At 37.5% G+C, this 27,853-nt stretch overlaps 1 protein-coding gene across 1 annotated transcript in view; it reads right to left on the bottom strand.

Moving 5' to 3' along the window:
• Positions 1–18,474: 18,474 nt before the first annotated feature.
• The window catches only part of RSPO2 (R-spondin 2), a 62,689-nt gene continuing 53,310 nt past the window's right edge, over positions 18,475–27,853 (bottom strand). The window contains exons 2-5 of the mRNA XM_059477631.1: positions 25,485–25,673; positions 19,523–19,666; positions 18,641–18,829; positions 18,475–18,602 (exon numbers count right to left, since the gene is read on the bottom strand). Coding sequence (XP_059333614.1) covers positions 18,475–18,602; positions 18,641–18,829; positions 19,523–19,666; positions 25,485–25,673 — 650 coding nt within the window. The remainder of the gene's footprint in view (positions 18,603–18,640; positions 18,830–19,522; positions 19,667–25,484; positions 25,674–27,853) is intronic.

The raw sequence follows: 27,853 nt of genomic DNA, 5'->3' as shown, positions 1-27,853 counted from the left end.
TCAAATTTTTTTGTGGTTATGTTAGAGAGCTAAATAAAAAAATACCCAGAAGTAGAAATGTCCCAACAAAAATGCACAGTGTGAGCAACAGCTATGTCTCCTCTCCAAACTGCATTATTCCATTGAAAATAATTTATTTTAGTAACCAAGAATCGGAGTTCTGGGGTTATTCAGTAGCCACATCTTGGCATTCAGAAAAATAGCTGTATATCAAGTATCACAATTATACACAGTACAATAGCAATATAATTGTACAAAACAAAACACCATCCATTAACCACAATTTGAATATTTTCATATACTTCTGCAATTCCTATTTTAGCCAGTTCTGGAAGCTCCAAACCTTGGAAGAAAGTTTGTTCTTATGGCATGATTTTGAGAATTTTTCATTCCTTTATAATGGTAAGATAAATCAAATCATGACCAAGACTTTTTGCAGTGATATAGAAAGCTAAATATTCTTGAGGTCATGGTTAGGATTCTAGGGCGGTGGGTTAATATCCAGATTATATTCAAAGACATACTTTGAAACTAATTTTCCAAACTAATATGTAATTCACAGGTAGATACAACACAAAAATCTGTATTCTTCCATTCCATCCCTTGATTTAAGCTTTGTAAAAATAGGGTCTTAAATAGTTGAAAATAAATTATGTATATTTTCACTGATATCAAGCAATTCCAAGAAAAGTGCAACAACATATTTATTGATAAACTGCTTAAAATTCCCATTTCTAAACCAGTCAGGGAGGGCTCCTTGTGAAGTGTTCAGCAGATCTGATCACTCAGTTATTTGTCTCGTTTGGGCTGATATGTGTAATTGTAACATAGTCAGAAATATTCATAAATCAGGACACTGTTTCTGAGGAAAACAAGAGAATATGATTTTATGGCACTATTTCCAATCTAGCATTTTATAATCTTGAAGTTTAGTGTGAACAAGTATAAGACTACAAAAATCTCCCAGCACGCTCTGCAATACGATTACTCTGGGCAGAAAAGACCAACTTTATGATGAACATTTTCACGAGCCCCTGAGGGATTTAGAGCAGCAAGTCCATCTAGAAGTCAGCAAAGCATTTTTATAAAAGCTGAAGGAAACTTTGAACACACTCATCCCTCAGAAAGAATACTCTTCAGCAGCAAATGTTCAAAAGTGCTCAGCACTCCTTAGGGCATGATAATAACAAAATTGTTATGGAACAAATTTTTGAAAGCCTGAACAACAGCAGCTGTGTATTAAAAGAAGCACCAATAGTGAAAGATTAAAATTATTGTAGCTTGCAAGCATCTTCTGGAGTTAGGAAATACCAGGAAGCCTGGGAGCACACAAATACTTTTAGTTCTGTGCTTGTACACATATATTTTAGTATTAATATTATATCTAAACAGATGACTATGTCCCATTCTCTCTAATGTGAAGGTGTTACCTTTTTGCGATAAGCCAGTAAGCTTTAGGTATAAATGAAAACTATGACATATATAGCAAAATTAATCAAGCACACACAAAATCTAAATTCCCATATCATGGCTAAATGTATTGAGTGGTAGAAAAATACAGGCAGAATAATAAATGTTGGGTCTTGAGGCACAGTCACTCAGTCAAAAATGTTTCTACATTTTATTATTATATACATAATTAGATACTCGATTTCCTGGTATTTTCCATCAAAATAAAGCTAGACTGTAATAAGCACTGTTTGAAGCAAGGAAGATCCAGATCTGATTTTTATTATTATTATCTTTGTAAATTTGGTAGAAAAACACACCAAAACTTCCAAACTAGGCAAAGTACCTCTTGCATTTATCTTCATAAGTGTAAGATCACCTTAAGTACAATTCAGCTCCTTTTTAATGGGAAAATATGTTGGCTAGCTAAAATGAGATTATGGAGCTTGTTTAGTATTAACTTCTGCCAAGCATAAGCAATGTTTCTCTGAGTTACTATTGACTCATATGGCTAATGGCAGTAACTATTATCACTTCATTTTCTGTAAAATGACTTAGTCTTGAAACCTCCCATATTTGACCTTTGTGATAACTCATAACTGTTAAACAATGAGCAAGTGCTTGCTTTCCAAATCTCATACCTGAGGTAGCATGGTGACATCTCTACCCTTCAACAGCCCTTTAAAATGAGTTTTTTGATTTTAACTTATGCTCAGCTGAACACCATATTCACGTGAACACTGCTGTAATAGGACAACTTCAATCAACTCAGCTTTGAAGAAATGTTTCTTTTTCACATTTTAAAAGAAAGCCATGTTTTACTAGCAGAACATAAATATAACTGAAGTATTTTTATCTGAAGCAGGAAATTGCTGTGCTTAATACAGGATTTGGAAAGTCTGACTATATCACAACTGGGTTTAGAGCAATCTCTTTTTGGACACACAATTATACCTATTCAAGACAAATGAAACTGCTGACAGGAACCAAGGAAGTAAATTACCAGCTATTATTTTGCTCAGTCACAATGCATTGCATTAGCTCATTTTTTAGAGCTTAGTAGAGAATATGAATTTCTAATCTTCTCAAATTAGCATGCCAGATAGTGCATTGAAGTGTTCCTTCACTAATAACACTTGATTTTTTGCTGCTGACTAGGTTTTATGTAAATACGTAAAATGAAATACGTAAATGAAAACCAAATGTTTTCACACAGAAATACATCAGTTTTCACGAGTACCTAAGTGAGACAGTGTTTTAACAAACATTGAAAACCATCACCTCTAAACACGCTCCCTTTGGGGTGGATGTCAGGTTAAAGTTGAAACCATATGGAGTCAAAAATCATAAGCCAGTTCCAAGTAAAATTTAAAACCACTGGCTTTTAGTGGAATAATTAATTTCCAGTGCTTTTCATTTAATTTCTGGTGTTGAAACATTCAAAGTGTCCCTTTTCTCCAACTTTTGCCTGCAGCTATAAAGACTGGAAAAACAGCTAAAACATTAAAAGTATTATGTGGTGGTTCCAGCAGCTGAGCTTTAAGAAATTAGGAAACTGGTGACAAAAATTACACAAGAAAGCAATACAGGGAATTAATGTCCTCACTACTACATTAATGTCCTCACTACTGCTTTAGTCTCTAAATCGCTTTAGGAAGTAATAAGGTAAAACCTTTTTATAACTCCTGCAAGTGATACATGGTAACCTTCACAGTTCAATGAGTTCTGCTGAAGGAAGTACCTGAGATTCCTCAAAGTGTCCACAAGGAATTAATACTCACAGATTCCAGGGCATTTGTACCTTTCCTTTGTACCTGAAGCATTGCCACACTGACAGCATTGGAGTTTCACTCCCTAAAACAGGTGTCTTTCCAAAATCACTCATTTTTCGTTGAGGGAGAAGAAAAATTTTGCACATGACACTGTTCTCTGAAGGCATCCACTACTCTGTTGTCTGCTATTGCAAGACAATTAGAAAAATTATTGTAAGTGGTACAAAAGGTAAACACACCAATTCAATTGCTATTGAGCTGACATGAAGCCTCTGCCAATTCTAGTGAAGTTACACAGATAATTGTCCAACTAGATAAAATTTTGGTTCACATAGAAAAATGAAACTCCTATCAATAGATCCACATCCTTCTTTAATAGCCCTGAAAGATGATACAGAGATGCTGGCTTGAACAACTGTCTAAAAAGGAATAATAATTTTTAAGTGGTTGTTTTGAAGCATGCTGCTTCCAGCTTTGAAGTGCACTCACTGGTGCAGACAGTTATAACTCCAAGTCCAGCAATGCTGTTTAAACTCTTATTCTATACTCAGCTGAGGAAATTGTATCACTTTTTGGGGTTTTTTTTTATTATTTCTTCTAGGACAACCTACACTGAAATAGAGAGAGGTTCTGAAATTGCTCAATGAAGTGAGAAGGACTCCAGTTATAGTTTTGCTCCTATTTTACATTCACTTTTAAGTTCTGAGGTCCTATTACTTCATGGAACAAGTAATAATTACAAAACAGATAGATTTGCTTCTCATTTAAACCAACCAAGCAATTAAACTTTGTTAGCTTTGCTAGCTTTGATGGGACTTCTGATTCTTGGCAATAATCATCAAGAAGTTCACATTTATCGATGCTATGAGAGATTAATAGCAACTCCTTTGTAAAACATCGCCAACCTATTCCAGATAAGCATCTCACCCAAAGAACTGGGAGGTGAATGCTTTATAAGCTTCTGTTACAGTTTGAGATACTGTAAAACTGTGATACTGTAATGAAAGAGGGGGAAAGTTCCCCTCCAAAGAAATTCAATTTCTTTTATCTCTCTAAAAAAATAATTGAGCTGTTTGGAAGAAAACTAAGAGAAAAGTAAAATATTATTATTTCACAACATACTCCACCCAAAAAAACATTGTTCTGGAAAAGACATATGAATCAACTCTTTTTTTTTAGAGCTTGAAATTTGAAGAACAATTACTTATATAATTAAAAAACTCCACTTGAAAGAACTGTTCAACATGTTATAAAACTTCTCTCAAAACACTGTGCTGTTTTTTGGGTCATCTCTATTTCTGAGTCCTGCAGAAATAATAAATACTCTTCTCCTTTTCCTTGCCACAGCTGCAAGGAAAAAAAATGAACTTTATCTCCCAGGATTTTTCCATTTATATGTCTAAGGCTCGTCATCCACTGGCGTCCCCTGTTCTCAAAAGAGGAATTATTGCAGCCTATGTTCAAGCTGGCACTGGACTGCAGACACGATTAACAAAGTCTGGTGGCAGAAGAATCATGTGCTGAGTGCTGGGAATTAGAACTGATAGCATCTATTCATCCCACAGAGAACATACATGGAATCACCTTCAGTGACTACGAAAACCTGATTCTGACCTTACATCAGAATGTCAGTAATTTGTATTATTGCACTGACACAATCTGTAATGATCTTAAAACTACTTCCGTTTTCTTCAGACTAGCCTCCCTTTATTCTGCCACAGTACTTTCTTTTAGCTAGAAACCTCCCACCACTTACTCCCATTGCCTAACCAGAGCAATGACCTGAAGCCTGACACAGGACTTGCTTCGTAGATATTTTTCATCTGTCAAGATTTTATGGCCCAGAAATTTCTTCAGCCATCAGTTATCAAATGCAAAGTCTTTTTTTCCTGTTGCAAATACACTCAGAGTCCTACTCATATATCACTCTTGGTGCTATATCGCAGAGTTGCAAACTGATTTTTAGTGCATATCCCCTGCACAATGTTTTGCAATGCTTAAGATTACCCTCTATATTTGACCAAATTGTGGTTTTTCTCTGCAAACCCTAACAGAAATTTTTTCTTCTTGTTTAGAAGTTGCAAGGACCAGATGGTAAATGAGGAGGTAACAAAATAATCTGGTCCATAAATTCAGAGTAAAAATAAAAAGCCAGAATTTAACCATCTTTTTGGTAGCTTATAACTGGCTTTGCTTTAGAAACCCTTTAAACATTTGTCATGTCAAGTAGCAGATAGATGTAGAAACTTTGTCAGTATTGAAGAAACTATAGTATAGATGCAATCTAGCTTCAGGGCAGCTATGCTAGATCTGATCAAAGCTGCTTGGCACTTGCCTCTAGTCAACAGCTAAGGTTTCATTGTGCAACATTAAAAGCAATGAATTAAAAGAGTGTGACAGTTTTTATAGCACTCTTTCTACTGTGCTGAACTTTCTGTATAAGTACAGCTGGAAACCCATTCAAAATGTTCACGTTTGTATCTGACAGAAAAGCAGAATAATTTAAGAGCCGGCTGCCATTTTCATCAGGAGTTACTCTAGCAAGTGCCATGGTGTTAACATGGGATATTGACATCATTGGAAATACCTGTGATCTTTATGCTCCATGATAGCTCAAGCAGCTATGTTAGAGTTGCAAGTCATGTCCCTTGTTTGAACTTCTTGTAGTTTTTCATAAATCTGACATGATGTAAAGCACCTGCTTTGGTGTCCTGCTGCTGCTGCTGTTGCTGCTCTTTGCAGCTAGATGTCTCTGACTTGGCACCAGGTTTTCAAAAGTCATCACACTTATATGTATGCAGGTAAGAACACCAAGGAATGCTCACAGGAAACTAATAAAAGGCTTAAAATAAACAAATATAGGAACAGCCAAGCTAATGCAGGTGTGTAAGCAGAATAGTCCTAAAACGTGATCTAAAAGCTTGCTATCGTGTCTGCAGTATTGCTACACAGTAAATAGATGCGCACAACATATGACTGAAGTGTCAAACTTGAAGGTTCTAGTAAGACTGTATAAGCTCAGCATTATTTGAACCTCAGTAGCCTTCTACCTGATACACACTTTATAAAGATACACAAACAGATAAACTCTCACATTAAATGGCAAAGATGATCTAAGATACTAACTTGGGGTGGGGGGCTTATTAAAACCTACTTTTGGAGCCCCTTCAAAATCTAAACAGTGACACACAAAATAAATATGTTTATGATAGAGGATTTATTGCACAAAAGGACCCTGCATTGTGTCCATCATAACTAATACTGCTTCTGTGTTTGATCATTTCGTGCAGAATGTTTATACTGACAAAGGGAAAGTATTGAGACATCTCCATGGTACTGCATCTTTACATGCTACTAATAAATTTAGACTAATTTATTCTTAAGACTGTGCTCAGAAAATTATTTAAACTACTCATTTTTAATGGGTACAATAGCACGTAACATCAATGCAGAGTGGGGATGCCCTGTCCATTGTGAGAAATTCTTGTTTTCTCTTACTCTTTTCCTATGCTCAGGTTCCCATTCCTTTACCAAACACTGTCTGCATTAATTTTTGTAGTTCTTCAGAATCAACCAGAAATTCAAAGTGTTCGAGAAGAAGTTCTTTGCATTCACCTTTGAAGTGTAAAGCAAAATGTACTACAGGAATCAGTGATGCCCAAACTTTCCAATCTGAAATAAAATTATCTCAAAAAGCTCTAGAAAGACAACAACAACAAAGGCAAAACCAAGCTACAATTTAAAAAAAATGAGTAGCAGATCTGTTCTTCCTTTTCCCTTCTTCTATTGCCCTTTTTCTGCTGTGCACAAGAGGTAAAGTTGAAAACATATCTAGAAGTTTTCTGTGAAGAACTTGCATTGCACAGCCTTAAAAATCAGCGCCGTTGACTCCAGCCTAGTTCTAGCGCCGGTGGTCACACAAATGAGAGCAGCTGGGGAGATTGTTCCTTCACATATTCCCTCTTGACACTCTCCCTTCACTCCTCTAGCTGTCTGCTGCAAGTTAATTAAATTAAATCTGGCCTGCAGCAGAGTACTGGAAGCTGCTGCATTTATGCATTGAGCAGTGTGCCCTTCCAGAGTTATTGTGAGACTCTCTGTAATAATTAGGCAGGAATAACTCCCACAAGAGAATGAGTCCCCCAAGTGATCTATGCACCCGTAGAGCAAATCACAATTCTTCATCCCAAACATAGTACCTCACGACCTGAAAACATTATATCTGCACAGCACCATGCCAGATCCAATAAATCGTGTGTCTCAGCAGGGACCATTAACTCCTGCACAGCACTCTGCTGACACTTCTAAACTCTCCATTTCTTGAGCTACTGTATGCAGCATTGGCTTAGGAGTCTCTGAACTACACATCACTGTAGAATTGCACTCTTTGTCTCATTTTGAAAGGCATTGGAAACCATTCAGCAAATCATCATGCGTGAACAGGGTTTACCTTTTCCTGTTGGCTAACAAAGCCATTAATTAGGAACCATATGTCTGTTCTTTCATGATTTTATTCTAAAGAACCAAAGAAGAGGAAGATTCTTTGGTTCTTTAGAAATCTATTTCTCAGATTCTTTCCCCCTCCTTCTCTTTCCTGGATTCCTTGCCCTCCACATTTGCGCTGCAGGATAAGAAGTAAACCACTTCTCTGAATTTATCCTGAAGCTGTGAGGCTCCTGTCTTAGGCTACCTTAGCCTGCCACAAGCTGTCAAGCAAGCAGGCCACAGAGCATTCAAAACGATACTCCAGAATAACAAAGGTATTAGAAAGGGTAGAGATGAGACATCACAATCACAATTACAGCAGTGTAATGAGTTTCTATCTTAGCAGTGAAGCACCTGCACTTACCTTGTATACACTGCTGTCTACTGCACATGGGAGGGTGATCTAGGTAATTTGCATTGGCACTGCACAAGGAGTCCTGCACATGATGATCACTAACGCAAATGATCATTGATGTCAGTGACACCAAGACTGGAGGAAACCTGAGATGCTGTGATCATGCCCTCGTGGAGTTTGTAGTCCTAATGGATATAGGTCAGGCAAAGAGAAAAGTTGGGACCTTGAATTTTAGGAAAGTAAAATTCCAGCTAGTGAAGGAACTGGTCAATAGGACCCCCTGGTCCTATTTCTGTTAGTAAATAGAAACCCCTGGTTTCCCCCCAGGAAACTGCCCTCAGGGACAAGAACTGGTAGAACTTGAAGGATGCTTTCCATAGAGCACAAAAGCTCTCTATTCCCAGATGTAAGAAATCAGGAAAGTAAGGCAAGAGAGCAGCATGGCTGAGTCAAGACTTACTGGTCAATCTAAAGGACAAGAAGGAAATCCACAAGCAATGGAAGGGGCCAGGTATTCTGGGAACAACGTGGGCTCTCTGTCTGGCTGTGTGGAGGTGCAGTCAGGAAGGCCAAGGTACAGCTGGACTTAAACTTGGCAAGGGACGCAAAGAATAACAGGAAGGGCACCTATAGGAGTGTCAGCCAGAAAGAGAAGGTTAAAGAAAGTGTACCCCCCGATGAGCAAAACTGACAACACTGGTAACAACAGATGAGAAAAACAGTGAGGAACTCAACACCTTTTTTGCCTCAGTCTTCACCAGCCAACTCTCTTCCCACACCACTTGAGAGAACAGACTGGAAGATGGGGGAGCAAAATCCATCCTGCAAGAGAAGTTCAGGTTCATGACTGCCTGAAGAACCTGAATGTACATAAGCCTATGGAGCCTCATGAGATGCATCCCAGAGTCCTGAGGGAACTGGCTGATGTAATCACCAAGTCTCTCTCTGTGATGTTTGAAAAATCATGGCAATCAGGTGAAATACCAGGCGACTGAAGAAAGGGAAACACTATACCCACTTTTCAAAAGTGCAGGAGGCAGAATCCTGGGAAATACAGACCTGTCAGCTTTACCTTTGTGCCTCAGGATAGCAAAGTCAGGATGTGGCCCTTGTACCAATCCTGTGAATACAAATACACTCTGTAAATAAACCCAATAGGTTTATTACTTAAGAAGAGACTTCTGTGCAAAGAAAGCCTTACGGAACCTTTTAAAACTGAGAAAGGCTGATTGCTCTCTAGTCATGCCACATCTGAGGCAGATGGCTCTCCAGACCTGCCATACCCAGGCTTGTGGTTTGGCAGAGGATATGCATAAAAATGTGCATAACTGATTGATCCTAAGGGAGAAACATGTAATCTCAGGCAGGTGAGCATTTGCTGGTTTCTCTGCTGTGACTGAAATGGCTGACACCATAATGTACAAAAATAGCTCTTTGGTCAAGAATTAGAAATGAGTATGTATATGACTTTTCCTCCTACAAGTGGATTGTGGTTTCAGAACGATCAAGAGACAAAAACCAACAGGAGTTACTTCACAAGGGTATGCACAATAAAATCCATCAAGTGCCTTTTATGGACAAATTCAATCTGTGCACTTGGATCAGCCACAGCGCTTTTCAGAATTTGTATTTCCATGTGGATTAGCAGCTGGCTCTCCTTCAGTATTTTTAAATAACCCTGAATTGTATAATTGCCATGGGACTATTCTAACTCATACTCTGGTCATTTACGAGGATTTACACTCTGGTACACTCAGTTATTCATTAAAAACAGATAACTCCCACAGGAGGCACTGCATCACTCAATACTCATGCTACTTCTGAAATATGGTGTACTTAAGGAAACACACATGTTAAAAGTACTTATCTGGTCTAAGATATAATAATGGCAATAAATAAATAAATTGTGCATATTACCTTTTAATGATTGGGAAAACTATGTTAATGTCTTCCCAAGAAAATAGTTCCTATTACTTAAATTAAAAAGGAGGATTAAAGGATAATTTATATTCAGAAGAAAGGGGAAAATGTACTTTTCTGAACTGCCAGTAATTCCCTCGAAAGCCTTTAAAAATAAGCTGAAAATGTAGTCTGCCAATATGATAAAACAACACATAAATTTCCACAGCCTATATCATCCTGATAAAGTATGGAGAGTTAAAACCTTGTGCTCAGTATATATAGTCCATTACAAGATATGCTTTGGGCAGTGGTACTGAAGAGGAAAACTAAAACAGAAATCAAACTACGACAATGCTTGTCTACACAGCTGTTTTGCTACTGTCGTGAAACGTACCCTCTACAGATCACTTTAGACAGATTTAACCTCTGGTTTATGCATTTTTAAATTCTGCTTCATTCAAACAGACTGAAGTCACTTAAAAGCTTTAAAATGCAATCCATCAGTTAAAAAAGAAAACCAAAACCACACTTCACCAAAAACAGCACTTCAAGGAAGTTTAGGTTAGCTATGTCTATCTAAGTTACAGGTTTCAATTTAAGTAATGCATTATTCCACCACATTCACACAAATCCACAAATTTTAATAATTGTAATTGCAACCCATAGTAGTATTTATCCAGACAAAAACAGCAAAAAAGTTTTGTAGGAGCACAATGACACAGTCACAAGCTGTCTCAACTCCCATGCAAGAACCATCCCATTTTCAAGGAAAATGCAAACCCAAACACTGAGCAGTTACCTAAATGACCTAAATCTCAGAAGGGTTATTTTTAATAGGTGTTGGTATTGTTTCAGAGCACTTAATTAACTGCTTACTTTAACTGACCTGACTCCAAACACATAGAAAAAGGAGGATCAGTCAACACCCATATCTTGTTCACAGAGCTTTAAGAGGTACCTCAACCTTCAAGCAATGTGATGTAATCTAGTAGCAGCAAAGAGGAGCCATTCCTGCAAAATCTGCCTGCTGGTCCTTGGTGAATAGTACTTGGTTTCAGAATTGAACATGACTGATACTCAAACTGACGTTCAAGTTCATGTGGATTATAAAAACTATTTCTAACTACTTTTCAAATATGAGTCCAATTGGATTGCATTTTCTCTTTGGAAAATAACTCAGGAATGGACTGCTCCTAACAGTACAAAAGAAAAATAACAGCAATTGTTTAAAAATCACAGTAAGTTTATTTGTGAACTCATCTTAATGGATATGAATCAAATGCATGTATAGTACAGAGAGAGTTATTTGCTCTCTCAGCCCCCCCAAAAAAACCCCACAAAAATATCCATGTAATTTTTTGTTTCTAAGAAGAAAGGTTATAGAAAACATGATATTTTAATGCAGGAAAAAAATCAGTTTCTTGCTTCATTTGAATGACTTTATAGTATGCTATCACCTGAGAGGTACACTGCCTAACTTTTACCTGCAAATCTAAGAAACATCAGGTATAGAAGTGCTCCAACACAAGCACATGCATGCATGTACATCTATCAATGAATGCAAATATCTTGAAAATAAACCCACAAATTTGCTGTGCATTTCCATATTTTCCACTTTGAAAAAAATAAAAGCAGCAAGTTGTAAATCATCATCTCTGAAATAAGCATATGAAGAGGAACATAACTAAGACCAAAAAATGGAGACAATTTAATATCTGAGGGTTGTGAGAGTAATAGCTAATCCTGGTTTCCTCACAACTGACCTGATTTAAGCAGGAGGCTGGACTAAAGTACCTTCTATGTTCCTTTCCAACCTGAAACTACTTATGATTTGATTTTCCTTTTTTTATTCTTACCAAACAGATTAAAAATTTCTGCTCTTCTTAGAAGCTTGTATAAACTTAAATGACTATTTATGATATAACTATAGCTCCTGCCTATGTGTCTTAATTAAAATACATAGTCTAGTTGCAGGCACTCCCACTGAAATGAGCAGTAATATGTGTTTCATGTTCTTCAGGATCTATATTTGCTTTACAATTAGTTTTCACTGGCTGTGGCCCCTTCTGAATGTGAGCAGCTAAAGGGTAGAAAAAGACCCACATTTTAATACTTGCAGAACAGCATTCTCTTTACAAAGTAGATGCTGACAATCCAGACAAGCAGAATGTGCAGCTGGCAAAGGTCTGCTTCCTGAACAAATGTACTAACAAGCACACCAGGCTCTGAGGGTTAAGCCACACTGTAAAACAGTTCTTGTTTCCTGAAAAGCCTCCAAAAAACAACAGACCTTTCTTGCTCCCACTTATTTGGTCCTTCACAGAATGGCCATCAACTAAAATAATCACAAAAATATTTCCTTATTACTGTTGCTTTCCCACCCTGCACTGTGCAATTAGGTTTTTTTGGTGGAGTTTGCATCTTGTAAGCTGATGCTGAAGCAGGTTTTCCTTCTCTCCTTCAAAAGCTTTGAGTCATGATTTGTAAACGAAAATGATGGGTTATATTTTCAGACAAGCTAAGGACAAGTCTTCTTGTCCAGGATGACATGCAAAAAACACATCAAGGAGGGCAACCTGCTTGGTGACACCAGGATTATAGCAGAGCCAGCACTCAGTGGAGCTACACTTAATGCAGCTTCTTCCTGTCTGGTGAGTGCAAACGAGGGCAGATTTGGTCCAGTGGAACAGCAAAATTAATAGAGAGCTGCAGCAGGCAGTGACAGTATAATTGTGGTATATTCTATGTACTACAGTCTTGTTTAAAATACTGGTAAGTCTCATCAATCCTGATTTTAGTCTTAAAGTGATAAATAATATTCCAAAGTCTTAAAGAACCATGCAATACTAACAAAGTAGAACAATCTGTTTGTAAATGTCGTCATCTCTCCCTAAACTACAATGGTTTCTGGTTGCCACCATCTCTGGTCAGATCACACCTCAACCTATAAGATAATCTTTTCTAAGTGGGATCATTTTTTTGTATGTCTAACTTGACACAGACATTTATGTCATTACTTAACTAGCAATGGAATGAAATCATCAATTTACTAAAAATGTCCCAAAAATCAAACTTTTTTTTAAGATATGAAAAGGCACAGCAACTCCAAAACAGAGTCTTATAGCTGCATTCCTATAGTTCTGCTGGTCTTCCAATGTTTTCTTAGACTTCCATAGTGCATTAACTTAAAATAGAAGTACATTGCACAATGGATCTTTTAGATACTATGCATGATTTTGAATTTAGAAGTGTGCAGTATTCAGCCAAAGACAGACAAATAATAACAAATAAATCAAGAAATCAGCACTTTGAACTAAGCTTTTATCCTGGTTAGGCTAAACTTGGAAATGCATGAAACAATGGTTAACATTATATTCAAAACATGACACATAATTTGTATATAATTTCAACCAGAATAAAATAGGCCAAATGAAGATATTTCAGCACTATAGCAGCCACAATAAAGATTTGGTTTGCTCCTATTCCCTACAACCAGTCATTCCAGCTTGTCTCTAATTCAAAGCAGAAGTTATCAGAAATTTTGCAAAACTCAAACAGGAAGAAGAGTGTCCTTTCAGCACATACCCACAGGAGGTGCTGCCATTCAGACAGAATCACTCAGACTGGTCCCCAGTCCAAACATCAGCAGGACTAGATCCCCAGTCCAACACCCTCAGTAAGACTGAGACCTTTCAGACTAGATTGTTCAAGAGTTTGTCAAATCAGGTCTTGGAAACTTCCAAGGATGGTGCCTACACAGTCTACTGGACCAATCCAGCCAAATGCTTGACAGTCCTCATGGAGGAGGCAACAGTTCTTGCTGCTCCTGGACCAGCCTTTGCCACTTTGCTCTCTGTTCTTGTGGCAACATAGCACAACCAATAGCAGACAAAGAATATGGTGGTTATGTTTCCTGAGACGCAGCTAAAGAATGCCCTACCCTTGACTCAAAGGGCAGATGGTGCTTGTAGGTGTTTGGCACTGAGACAATCTATAAGTGCAATATATCAATTAAGGTCTCAAAAGAGTCCTAGCTTAAAAACTTTTCAACATTGGATACTACAATGTAGATGTATAAAAAAGCTCAAAAGAATGTGATCAACTGACTGATCATTCACTGAGTTCTGGTGTTATATTTATTTTGAATGGTTTTTATTTCACTCATGAGGAAAAGATTCATTGTAGCTGAAAGGAATCTCATGAAATTCAACAAAGTGCAAAGCCCTGCACTTCCTTCCTTTCCTGGGAAGGAAGTACTCCCTGAAAAAATATGGGCTGGCTATGGACTGTCTGGGAAACAGCTCTCCTGGGAAGGTCCTGATCAAACTTGAGCTAAATGTGAGCCAGCTTTGAGCCACAGCAGCAGCAATCACTCCCTTCAATGTGCTGATCTGTTAGTACAGCATGACAGCAGATTAGGGGAAGTGATCATCTCCCTTTATTTGACACTCATCAGACCACATCTAGACCACCATATGCAGCTTTGGGTCCCTCAGCTCAAGAAAAGAAAAATATTGATGGAGTTTGGCACAGCATCACCAACACGGTGAGGAGCTGAAGCGTTTACCCTGTGAAGAGAGACTGAAGGAACTGGGTTTGTTGAGCCTGGAACGCAGAAGGCTTTGGTGACCTAGAAGGACATGGGGGTGCTGGTGGGTGAGAGGCTGGACACGGGCCAGCAATGTGCTCTTGCAGAAGCATTACTTCGGCACAGAGTAATATTCAAGTTTCAGACAGCTTGAAGAACTGAAGTCTGATGAGCACTAAACTAGCAGAGAGCTGCTTTGCTTGCTTATGCAACACTTAATATGAGTAATTAAACCAGTCTGCAGGTTCCTGGAGTGTACAAACAAAAGAGGAGCAATTGTTGAGGTAAACATGAGCAACATACCAATAAGAGGTACAATATTATATTTACATAAAATTTAAATATAATATAAATATTATATTTATAGTAAATATATGGGAAAACATGAAGAGAGCAAGACTTATCAGTCTATTTTACATTTCTGACTGCTGAATTCCACTTTTTTTTTTTTTTTTTTTTGTTTTAATTTTAATTCTGGCTTTCTCTCTTTTTGAACTAAAGAGAAGAAAATTCCTTATCAGGAAGAGACCAGCACAGGTAGAAGGCAGCCTGAACAAGCCAAGTCTCCTTTGTCTAAGTCCAGCCTCTCAAAGTAGAATTCACATTACAGTCAAAGCCACAGGGTAACTTACAAAACATTAAGAGATATACAAATGTGACATTTCCATACAGTAATAGTTAAATCAGTAACTACAGACACTAAGGAAATATCTCTAAGTAACAAATATTAAATCAGTGTTATTCTTATGTTGCTAGCTTCAGTAGGAAAAAAAGCTAGATGATCTTTCACTTGCATTCAAGTTGGTATCTCTACAGCTCTGCAGACACTGGAGAAAGTGATAAATCATTCATCAAAAATTGAAGTTGTACCACTGCCATATGGCCAGCTGGGTACCACTTTAAAAATATGAAACTGAAATAGTTAGTAAGAAAATAGAATTTAACTCTCCTTCTTTAACTTTCCTTCTATTGCAAATGCATAAAAATCTGTTTTGGATGTTTCCCTGTAGTGTGGACCATAAATAGTAACTTTAAAATGTACAGAAGTAGAAAGCACATGACAAAAGCACTTTATTTGACCCTATTCTACCAAAAATATCCTTACTTCCTGTGCTCAGCTTAATCCATCACAATCTTCAATCATTTCAGCTGTATAATCCAATACTTATTCTCCACATTTGTGTGAGTTTATGTACTGAGAACATTAGGATGAAAGGATTTATTAAGAGCTTCTCAACTGACATTTACAGGGGATTATGGTTCTTCAGTCTCCCAGAAGTGCTAACCTTACAATTTTTTTTCTATTATTTCTTCAGTTTAAAAGTTCAGTCACAAAATTCCTAACATTAGGAAAGCACCATATTTTTAAAGACTCAGGATCTCTTCCTCAGCAGCCAGAACTGTAAGCTGTGTCTGAGCCTCCCACTATGTCACAGTGATCAAATAGGCAATAAAACATTTTGAGTGTCTAATGTGGCAACCATACTAAAATATGATAAAGGAACGGGGTCTTAGTCTAGCCCTGTATATACTATAAATTAAAACATACTACAAAGCAGGAGTTCTATACAGGGTAGCCCCTGTGGCTTCCTCACCTGCAGAGATAACCAGGTCTGGGGAAGACTTACCCTAGGCACTTAAAACACTACTAACACTCTCCCAGGAGTTTCTTAGGAGAGAGAAAGGAGCTCATACTTTGGGAGGTGTTTTCTATGATGGCACAGAAGCAGTATTAAATACTGTAGTCAGTGTGGAAAGTTCAAACCTGCAGTTTTGTACACATTTTTATCTCTGGAAACAGATGCAAAGAATTCCACACCATGGGAGGACAGGACTGTAATCTTTAGGATTTACTGAAGCCCATGAAAGAGCACTACAAGTACTACACTGAAATTGTATTTGCAGCAACAGCTTTCCTGATATGTGGTGGAAAAAAACCAAAGTTTTGATCATGGATCTTAATACAGAGACAATATGGACACTAGGCAATGAACACCCATTAATACATATGGACACTAGGCACTGGACACCAATAAATATCCTCGCATTTAGGAAAGCCGCTGTGCCTTTGAAAAGATAAATTTGAGATGTAAATCTTTAAGTAGTGACCTAAATTGCTAAACAAGAAAATTTGGAACAACTTAAGAGAATATGACATAAAAAGGTATGAATGTCCAAATTAACATAGTTACATGAGCATGCTACAGCCTTCTTGAATATTATGGTTCACTTAAGCACGCTTCTCAAACTTTTTACAACAATTTGAATCATTTGTATCCTAACTAAATTATCAAGACTAAATCCATATTTCTACTTGCTAGGAGTTTTTATCAAAGTTGGATGCTTCATCCATAAAATACCTGCCTTTGTACACACTGAGTACATAAATGACTAAATCTGTACCACATGCTGTTGAATTGAAAAAATTCTGCAATTTTCTCAAATTTTCCACTGCAAGCTAAACTGCCTGCATTTGAAGGCAAATGAGAAGAAAGAAAACACTGATTGGAGATTTAGTAGAACTTGTTATGGGCCCTTTTTATTTCCTTTCATTTCAGCAGTAAAATATTTCCTCAGCTGATCTGATTACTAACCCAATTTGGGATCGAGAGTCTGTTACAAGGAACTGGATCCCTCAGCAGGCTGCAAGCACTGGTAAGTGCCTCTACCTTGATGCAGAGGCAGCTGGCTAATATTCAAAGATACCATGACATACATACCATGGCAGCCCAAATCAGCCTTCATTTTTACCTTTTCTTCTTCTTTCCTACAGAGGTGTCAATTTTGTAGGTTCATTTTTCAGTACCTTTGAGAATTCTATTTAGATCATCGATTAACTGTGCTGTACACTGTGACTATGCCCAACTTGTGCCCATGTGTGTATGAATGCAGGGAGTGGGATAGGGAAGGAAAGTACATCACAGTCTGTCAACCTGGATAACAGAGAATCAGCTTTATGTACCCTTCCAGACTGACTTGCAGTCCTAGAGACAAAAAATGAAGCTTACAGATATTTAATCTGAATCCATAAGATAAAACTCTATGTATAACATACATACACAGTGGTAGGCAGAATGTTCAAGCCAAGATAGACACCTCCAACAATCCCAGAATACAAAGCAACTCATTTATGTACATTTTCTAAGACTGTTTCAGGTTTATCTTATTAATCATGTTATGTCTTTCCTCAGGATTCTTCAACCCTTGATTTCCCTTTCTATTTGTCTGATTTCACAGTTGACCCAGCTACCAGCAGTTTGACTTGAGATCTCTTGATCTCTTGAAGTCCATTCTTTATTTAACCCTGTGACTTTGAAAGGAATGGCATCTTTATCACCTGCTGATCACCCACCACTCCTACAAATTTTGAAACTTCTTTAAGTTGTCAGAATTCATACCTGGGAAGTTAAACTTTTCAACTTAAAAGATAACAAAATCTCTCCAGCAGTGATGTGTCTTCAGTTTGGGTTTTACAAAAACCAAGCCCAGATTTGAAACTTGATTTCCTTTCTTACATCAGCATCACTACTTAAGTCTTGCAACACCATGATAAAGAAATTGGATTTTATTTACTTGGGGCAGTTGCCATAGGCTGGTCTCAAGCTGAAAATCTTGATATCTATCACTGTTCTGCTTGTATCACATCTATCAGAGTTTGGCCTTGCTCCAGAATATTCAAAACAAATAATATGTTCCAGCTAGCAATGCCATGTGTAACTAACTTCTTTTAATTTAAATACCCAGCATACCAACACTGTGTGTGCCACCTGCAGAGTGGTTTATAATAATCTTTCCTGCCACATGCAGAGTAAGTAGTTCTTCCACCATCAGCATCATTTCCATGCTGAAGCTCAAAACTGCAACCATTCTTCCATGAGGCACTTCTCTGAAAAACCCTCAGGACTACACCAGAAAAAACAGTTTCACAGTCTGCTGAAGGACTGATTGCTCCCTTGCTGAGTGTTTCCCTGGTGGCTCTCTATACAGACTAGGACTGATGTACTATCGCTGCTTTTCAGCCTTGGCTGACAGAACAGGGACAGAATTTGGCCTTCAGCTCATAAATATTTTTCTGGCATTTCCACTTACCTCCTGGACAATGCCTCATGGCCATTTTACACCGTCTGGATTCTGCAATGGTTGGACATGGTATTGTGTCTTTTGCTGGCTTCTTCACAATTTGTCTTGTTCTCGTTTCCAGGCCCCACTTAAATCCACATGTTTTGTTATTTCTGCTGCAAGTTCCCCACTCACTCCATTGACCCACTTCACAGCCTTCTGATAAAGCAAAAGAAAACTCAAGTGAGCAATCCTTCTGGGTTGTTTTTTTTTTCGTTTTCCTTTTTTCTTTTTTTTTTTATTAGAATACAATGTATATTGGTAGAAAGCAACACCTGACAGTTTTGCCATTAGCGGGTAAAAAGCTAGAAACAAAATTAACATCTCTTACAGAATCTGAATCTTTTTAGCCAGCACCAACGCAACCAAAAAAAACCCAGAATATAAAGCTGTATGTTTGATATGACAGTCCCAAATATTCAAAAACTCTCCTAAGCTAATGAGATTGACTTTTTTTTCTATCTAATACATAGATCCTATTTGGTTGTCACCTGGGTTTGAAAACTTCAGAAGTTCACATTTTCAAGTCCTCTCCATCATGAAATGCAAGAAATACACTTGAAAGAAAGAGTTTGTTCTGACACAAGTCCTAAAATCTTACAAATTCTGAGCAGAAAATCTTCATAAAGGTGATTTTACAGTCAAGAGGACAGAACTTTGTAATGCACAGGAGAGAGAGTGACATTCCCAGTGAAGCGTATTTTAAAGTTTGGAAAAATTTACTAGTATTACCAGTAAAGAAATCAATAATAACTCCTTACTGAATATTTCCTGATAAGAAATACTAAGCATCATCATAAAGTAGTGCCATATTTAAATATGGCCACCTGGCCAAAGAGCCACTTGACTCACCCACACATTCCATAAGCTCTTCCAAGGCTGCAAATCCAGCCGGACATCCTCGAAAGCAGCGGCCTCTGTGCGAGTAAAAGCCACTTTTGCATTTGGTACAAAAGTCTCTGCTAAAGCAGGAGTCACAGTTTTCTATTCTGCATCCTAAATCAAAAGGATCATAAGGAACAATGAGACAGCAAAGTTAGGGTAAGACTGAAAATGAAGGGACTTAAAAAGCAATAAAATAGCAAAGCCAGAAATGCTGTAATACTGTTATCCTGAAATCCACCTGGAATATAGACAAAATTAGAGGTAACTGTGTTTCCCACATTTTCCTCTATGCCCTTCTAATCCTATTTTTCTAAATCAAACTGTAGATAAAACCCCTAGTTTAATTATATTTGAGTTAATGATACCTCTTAGGAGGAAAAATGTTCAGTATAAATTATTTTCACGTGTAAGTAATTTCGATGAAACTGAGATGCAACAAATTATTTTGGGAAATATGCACGTTTTATATGTATTGTCTTCAGTTTATAATTTATCACTGAAAGCAGGATACTTTTTCTTTCTATGAGGTGACCCTATGAATAGCTGAGCGGGTGCTTTCATGTAGTGTATCTGATGTCTGTGTCTACATATATGTATGTGCAAGAAGCCTCAATTTTGCTAGATTTAATTCCTCTCTATTATTGAGACACTTATTCCACAAAAAATAACCATTCTCAAATGACTAGGAGACATACACCATAATGCATAGATTAAAAATTAAAAAAAACCAAACCAAACAAACCAAACCAAACAACTATTATCTTTATGAAATATTGTATTTCTCAGAAAATTTAAGAGGAATATGACCTGCAATAGATGACAGACTCAGGTGTAGGCTTTTTAGAAATATCCTATTCCATATTTAAAACATGTCAACTTGGAAATTAGCTAGTTATTAATGATCATATGTATACCATACATACCTACAAAAAACACCAGGGAAAAATATTCCAAAGATTAAGAAGGATAAGCCATTATATTTGGAGCAGTAATTATCATTTTATAATTAATTTCTTAAAAACCTAATCCTTCAGCTAACAAAATTAAATAAGCTACAATAGCTGTATCCTCTCTTCAGCTATCTGAAGCCACAGCAAGAAGCATTTTTTATTCATGTTATGCAACAATATAATAATAATTTTGGTAATTCTGTCACTCATTTATTCTTCATTCTTTTATAATGGAAAAAAAAGTACAAACCATAAGGTCACTCCTCTGAAATAGCAATTAGTAAATATTGCCAATCAACACTTCAAATTTAGCCAATATTTATGAAACAGATTTTAATATTTATTCTTGAACTTCAGCAGACTAAAACAGGGCATCCCACAATACTTAAATAGTGTGTGTGTGAGTGTGGTTATGTAAAATCCTTTGTTAGCAATTAGGGAAATATGAGGCTTTTAAATCAGATTTCTTGTGGCACTGGGCAAAAAATTAGGCAGACTGAATGAAAAGAAAAATTTATATTTCTAGGGGTGTTAAAAGGAATGTGAGCATCAGTTTGAAGCCTTGCCCTGACAAAGATAAGCTCTGCTGGCTGTATTTAGACACAACCACACATAACCTGAATGTACCAACTCCTACATCTAGCATTATCCAAAGGGGTTTTAGAACTCGAGTTCATATAAGCAGAACAACTTGGGCTTCTTGTCCACACTTAGGGTCATAGGAAATTCCTTAGAATCATAATTTCTTTTCACAAGGGTTGAACCAATCCCTAAAGAACAGGATCATGGTCAATGTCTACACAGTGATTCTGCAAAATCACTTTCCCAGATTAATGAATTGCAAGGCAAAACCAACCAGGTGATCTGCTCTGGAGATGTACCACAATGCTTAATTGCTAATCTGGTTTGTTACACTCAAGATATACTGCAAGTATTTTATTAAATGTAATGCTTGAGTCAAACATCCTGTGTATTTAAGTCTTCAGAAAAAACATTTGCCTCTTGCCCACTCACCTGAGACACTTGAAAAGAAACAGGGTTTTTACAAATTGTGTAGTCCCAATATAAGATGCAGACCAGAACACTGAAAGAAAAATCAGCATCTTGCAACCCTCCCTCACATCCAATTGACACAACAATTTTTAAACAACTTTTTAACCATTGCTTTCAAAAAACATGTTGGGAGTAACATACTGAAATTTCCTCTGTGTGTGTCAAGAGGGACTAAAGGAAAAACTTTCAACAGAAGTTAATATTTGACATGATACAGACACGCTTGCCGGGTGGAAGCCAGACTCACTTTGCACTGGGGATTCCCTCCATAAAATTATCATTCATTCAATGAATGAATAAATCCTCTTTCAGTTTTGATCATACTTCAAAACTCCCATCTTGTTTGTATTTTCTGCTTTACCTTCAATGCCAGTTTCCTTTTGTGTCACAGCAGAGTCCTTGAGATAACTATCTTTCAGAAGCTTTAGCAGGTGAATGTTGGGAGGAATGAAGGATGGATGAAGGTTGGGTGGACATTTCCACCAAGACAGTTTAGACAGTTTATTTTCTTTTTTTTCTGTGAAAATAAACTACTCCAAACATGAAAGACATATTATTTAATCTGTATCAGATGCAATTTAGGGGAAAATACTGAAAGAGTATTAGGAATACTGTAATAAATATGAAATAAATATATTAATTCATCAGAGTGATATTCATCATAATTCTTAGGGTTAATGAGTGCTAATCATAATGATAATTTAACTGTAGCTGAAGACAAACTAGGAGTGACAACAACCTGACTCTTTACAATTTCACCAATGCCCAGACTGTCCCCATCTCCATTCTCACACTCACTCCTTTCAACTCCAGCTCCCATCCCTCTGCTGCTCACTAGAGCAGCTTTGGTGCCACAGATCCAATTTCACACCGCCATCCTGAAGTGTCCACTGGCACTGCACTGATCTGTCATTGACCAGCAACATCTTCTGTGCTATTTTTTCTGGTAATTGAACCCCCTGACTGCTACAGTTGCAATTACAACAGTCTCAAAGGGTCATATGCTCTACTATACTACATAAGTATAGTTCAAGTAACAGCATATTCATGAAGTCCTGTTATTTTGTAACACTGTTAAAAAATTCATTACCTTTCTTAATGCATTGAATTAACTACATGTGTTTAATAGATTCTCAATTTGTTTAAAAGTTTATCTTGTTTTTATTGAAGGTGAATGGAAGGGAAAATTACAATGTTGGGTCCACCTAGGAGAAAGAGGGAGAACCTAAACAAACAGTCAACCAAAACTGAAGGGAGCTGTAATTTCTAATCTCTGAGTGGTTTCTCCTCCTAAAATTATATAGGTTACTATGGCATGGACTAAGTTGAAAGGTTCAAGACAGGCTTGATCCATTAATCAGTGCAACCACCAAACTGACAGGTTTCATCTTACTCTTTAAATTCAGTTGTTTTTTTCTCATGAGGTTATGTCTTGTTAGAGCAGTTCAGTTCAAAGTCATTAATTATTAAAAAATTACTGGAAAATTAACAAAGTGTTACTCATCTCTTGGGCATTCTTCTACAGGAGAGATTCAACACTTTCCAAGTTCATGTCCAAAAGGACTGCATTGTCACACTGCAGTGTTCAAGGTGGAAATCATATCCAGCAGGAAACTACATTGATTTCTAGAGACAAGCAGTCTCAAATTTCATGATTCATTGTTACTAGAAAAATTGCCTAGAACCATTTAGCAAATTCTAGGAACACACTGCTTACATGTAGAAAAGAAAATTTGTCTTGAAATCCAAAATTTCCATCATTTTCGAGCTGCTACACTTGGCTGTTGTATTTATTGTGTTACATTTGGCACTGACAATGTTTGGCTTTTAAAATCAAGACAACATTTTCCATAAAAAATATTTTCTATAGCTTCTCTAACAAAAATGGGAGTGTTCCAGTAAAAAAATGCTTAAAAGCTTTTGTGTCTATGAAGACATTATTAGGGCAGAAATTATTTCAGCTTATGTAATTCAAGCCCTGTAACTCCCATAAGGATTTTATTTTTAGCTGAGACAATGCTATCTGAGCAATGGAATCTGTAAGCATACCTAAGAAGAGCAAGTAGGAGGAAACCTATTCAATTTTTAAGGATGTTTATTTCAACTCAACTTCAATCAACAAAATGCCTGTATGTCCACAATGCTTCATATGTGCAAACCAAGATCACCAAACCAAGGAAAAAAAGAGAAGTGATGTGTAAATAGTTAGCAGTTACACTAACATAAAAATATGCAATACAAAAATCATCAGAGGGGAACCAGGACTGGGCCATAAATGCAAGTGCATCATTATTCTCACAGGGGGAGACTGTGAAAGGCATGAGGATGAGATAAACATCAAGTGCTCAACACATGCCAGTATGGGTTAGACAGAACTTGCATTTATGCTATTCAAAATCAGTCCTGTAATTCAGGGGGAAAAGCCACGTTCCATAAGTGGTAAAACCAAAATAAATATTATTTTGAATTCGCCCTCAACCTTCTGCAATTAACTTCTTTATTTTTTTCTTTTCAAGAAACTAAAGAATACTGCCAATAAGACTACTTTGCCTACAAGCACAGTACAGGCTAATAGAAATAAATCAATCTATTTCCTAAACCTACAAATATATTCAAAAACATTTTTTACATGGGGAAGTATTTACAGCCAAGTTTTGAAAGATTTCAAGTGCAGAAGTTGAATTCAAAAATGTGTTAGGAAAACTAAGGCCAAGATTCTAAATTACTTTACAGAATGAATGCATAAACCATATACTGTCTCATTTAATTTTTGATCAAAACCTAACCACCTGGTACAGATTAGGCAGCACTCTGCAATACTACACAGCAGCTGGGAACACTATATCCATGGAGTCCACGCAGGGAATGGGGAGAAAGAGGTGGGATAGCTTGGGACAGGTCCAAGCATGGCCATAAGTGCTCCTCATCCAGCCAGACTGCCACTGAGTGACCTCATGTGAGTCTCGAGATGATGTGTGATGTGAAAACCAGCACACGCTTTCCCACAGCTCTGTGCTCCCAGTGACACAGCACAGCACCGGGGGAAAGGTGCCACACGTTTAACACACACTTGATTACTGCAGGAAAACCAGAAAAGCTACTTCTCACTTCAGGTTCTTATGTCAGGCGACCTGATTCTGGTTAGACTATGACAAAAACGTTCTCCCCCTAAATAGGAATAAGAGGTAACAGCAGTGATTAATAATCCATATGGGTAATACTCCCCACATGAGCATATGGAAAAATCGATACAAATCAGCACAACTGCCAGACAGAGGTGAAATAATGTGAGATACCAGAGCACTCGTGGATATTAACAGTTGTGCTTCTAGGCACAAACATGCAAACAGGGAATCTTGTTGCACATTAGCAGGTTGTAAATTTCCAAATAAAATGTTTCACTAAAAGTGAAAGGTTGTTTGTTTGTTTTTAATAGTACATCTGTTTTATTAAATTAGCAACACTTACATATTAAAGCATGTCTGGTGTGAGGTGTCTGGTCACCTGAAATTCATGTGGGAACAAAAAATATGACAAAAAAGCCCACCCATATATTAGTGTTTATGCTGACCTGTACCTACATGTTAAATTTATTCTGAATCCTTTATATTTTCATATAGTGCGAATCTGTTTCTTAAAACTAGGAGTATCTGTGTGAATCGTATATTTTTCCCCTAAATTACCTCTCTAATTAAACTAATAATAATAACAATAAAAAGTAGGTCAATTCATCAACTAGTTAATCTGCTGAATGTTAAATATCTCAAAATGAGCTGGGACCTTCTTTAGCAAAGAAGTTTAAGATGATCTTAAGATATCAGTGAAAATACAAATGTGTTTCACAACATACCATCTTAAAAACTGACCATGAATTATTATTGTTACACTCAACAAAAGTGAGTTTAAGGGTTGAAGAAATAACTCACTTGAGCATCTGTTCATGTCTGGCGTTCTCAGTCCGTAGTACCCTGACGGGCAGGAGTGCAGGCATTCCCCGTACTGCCTCATCCCTTCTCTTCGCAGGAAGAAGAATAACTTGTGCTGGCATCTGATGCACCCATTATCCTTTGAACAAGATAAGCAACCTTTGCAAATTGGATTTGGTCCATAGTTAGCTGCAAAATAAGATAAATTACGGTCATTTGGAAAGTTTTTTGGCTGGAGGTCCTCTATCCTCTAAAGCGTTACTCATCTTTTGCATGACTACAAACAGTTTTGAAAGGAAGGTTCTGAGAGTGCACTCACTTTCAGACATCTGCACGGGCACCGAATAAAAAGAACTGCAATCTCTACATTTTCAATTGTATGTAGGGAAGTTTAAGGATTTTACACAGATTTAAAATACAGGCAGAGGCAAGCAGAGACCAAGCCCTATAAAGCTCACAGTATAAAGTTGGCTAAAAATGCAATGCTGCATTCTGTCAAGCTGGGGACACAGCACACAACAGCAATAAAATATAAGAACTTCAGCACCCTGACATATGCATATGGAATGATATGCCCATGGAAACTGATCAACACCACTAATGCAATTTCTGATTTGTGAAGGAAGCAATATTCAGAGTACAGAAGACTCTGCAGAGCAGGTACAGCACTAGCAATGTGTGCTGCCCCTCACTCTCAGGGTCCTAGAACAGCTGTCTTCTTACAGGCTCTTCTTCACCTGAGTATCAAGACAAATTTTTCAAAAAAAGAGAAGCAGTTTTAGGAGCCTTCTTCTCTGGGCTGAACACCATATGCCATTACCAAAGGAACACAATTAGTGCAGGTTACCATTTTAGGTCACCAGCTGCTGTGCATTCAAGTCTATGGTCTGATTTTGTTGGATTATTTTCTTTTTTTCTTTTAAATTGCTTGGCTGATAACTGCAACACGAACTTCGGTCACATCACTCTTTGTTCTTATGAGCTTTTATTATCCTGCCTTTCTGCAGAGTTGCAGAACACTCCTTTGTCCCCATGGGCTGTCAAGTCCTTCTCAGGTGCTGGGTCAGCACAGTAGGTCAGCAGAGGGAGGATTACTCAAGACATTCCTGAAACCAGCACAGCTTCACAGGTCTGTTTTAAATAATAAATTGCCTACAGGACTTCACAGAAATTTGTCAGTTCAAACCTGTTTTACCAAAAACAAAAGAAAAATATTATGCAACAAAGGAAAGTGTCTTTGGGGTCTCAAGAGGTTTTTAATAGAGGCCACCCAGACAGCAGCTCACAAAAAAGGCCTATGTTTAATTGTCATATTTTTAAATATTTAAAATTATTCACACCCTTATGTAGTAATCTGGTACTTTTACCTCGTGTGGCTGGATATTTGAGGTTGTTCAACTGATGAATTCACCAGCAGAGTCAGGAAAAAAAACCAAGGAAAAGCCCACCACCCTCTGGAATCAGTAGCTGATAAGCTTTACTCTCACCTTCACACATCTGCACACCACATTCCAATTCCCTCTCTGCTCCCATCCCCCACACAGGACTCACTAAGTTCAGCATGACAGCATTCAACTCCGATCTTGGACAAATAATCCTAGTGGGTGGCAGGCAGGACAAGAAGTGAAGCAATCTGGTGTGAAACAGCTCAGTCAGTGGGACACTTTGTGAGTGTTGGAATCCCCTGGTACCAGTCTCACCAGGTGAGATCCTCTTGAAGGGAAAAGAACCCTTCCCATCATGGGATATGTATGATTCTTCAGCACTCTGTTAACCCTTCTGTAATGAGACACCCCAACAGACCAACTGTCCTACACTCCTAAAACAGTTCCCACCTCCTGTTGCCTAAAAGACTTGAGATATAACTTTTCCTACACTTCATCTTGTAACTATTTTCATTCCCAACCAACTTCTTCAAAGCCATGCAAGACAAACATATTATGAATTAGGCATGGCTGCATCCCCCCTCTCGCTGTGGGCAGGGATTGCCTTACTGTAACCACATCAAATAATATGTGACCATGTACACAAAAGCAATTGTTGCTCAACACATAGTGGGCAATCCTGTAGACTTGTGACTTCTCTTTTAGTCTCCTTGGATGTCACTCCCAGTAAATCTTTACCTCCAGCTTATTCAAGGTTCCCCAGAGAAACCTGTATTATAACAAAAGAGTTAAAAGGAATAAAGCAAAAACAAGGATGCAAGATGCCTGAACTTACTCACTACTCAGAGTGTTTTTTGGAGTTCAGAATAGCTGATATAATGTATATGATTTTTGACTTAGGGCCAGGCCAATTCCTGAACAGCATCAATATAGATAAAGGCTACCATACATATACATATACATATACATATACATATACATATA

The sequence above is a fragment of the Ammospiza nelsoni genome, chromosome 1 (genome assembly GCF_027579445.1).
Source record: "Ammospiza nelsoni isolate bAmmNel1 chromosome 1, bAmmNel1.pri, whole genome shotgun sequence".
Classification (NCBI taxonomy): Eukaryota; Metazoa; Chordata; class Aves; order Passeriformes; family Passerellidae; genus Ammospiza; species Ammospiza nelsoni.
The sequence above is the reverse complement of the archived record's forward strand: the minus strand, read 5'-3'. Positions and strand labels throughout refer to the sequence as shown.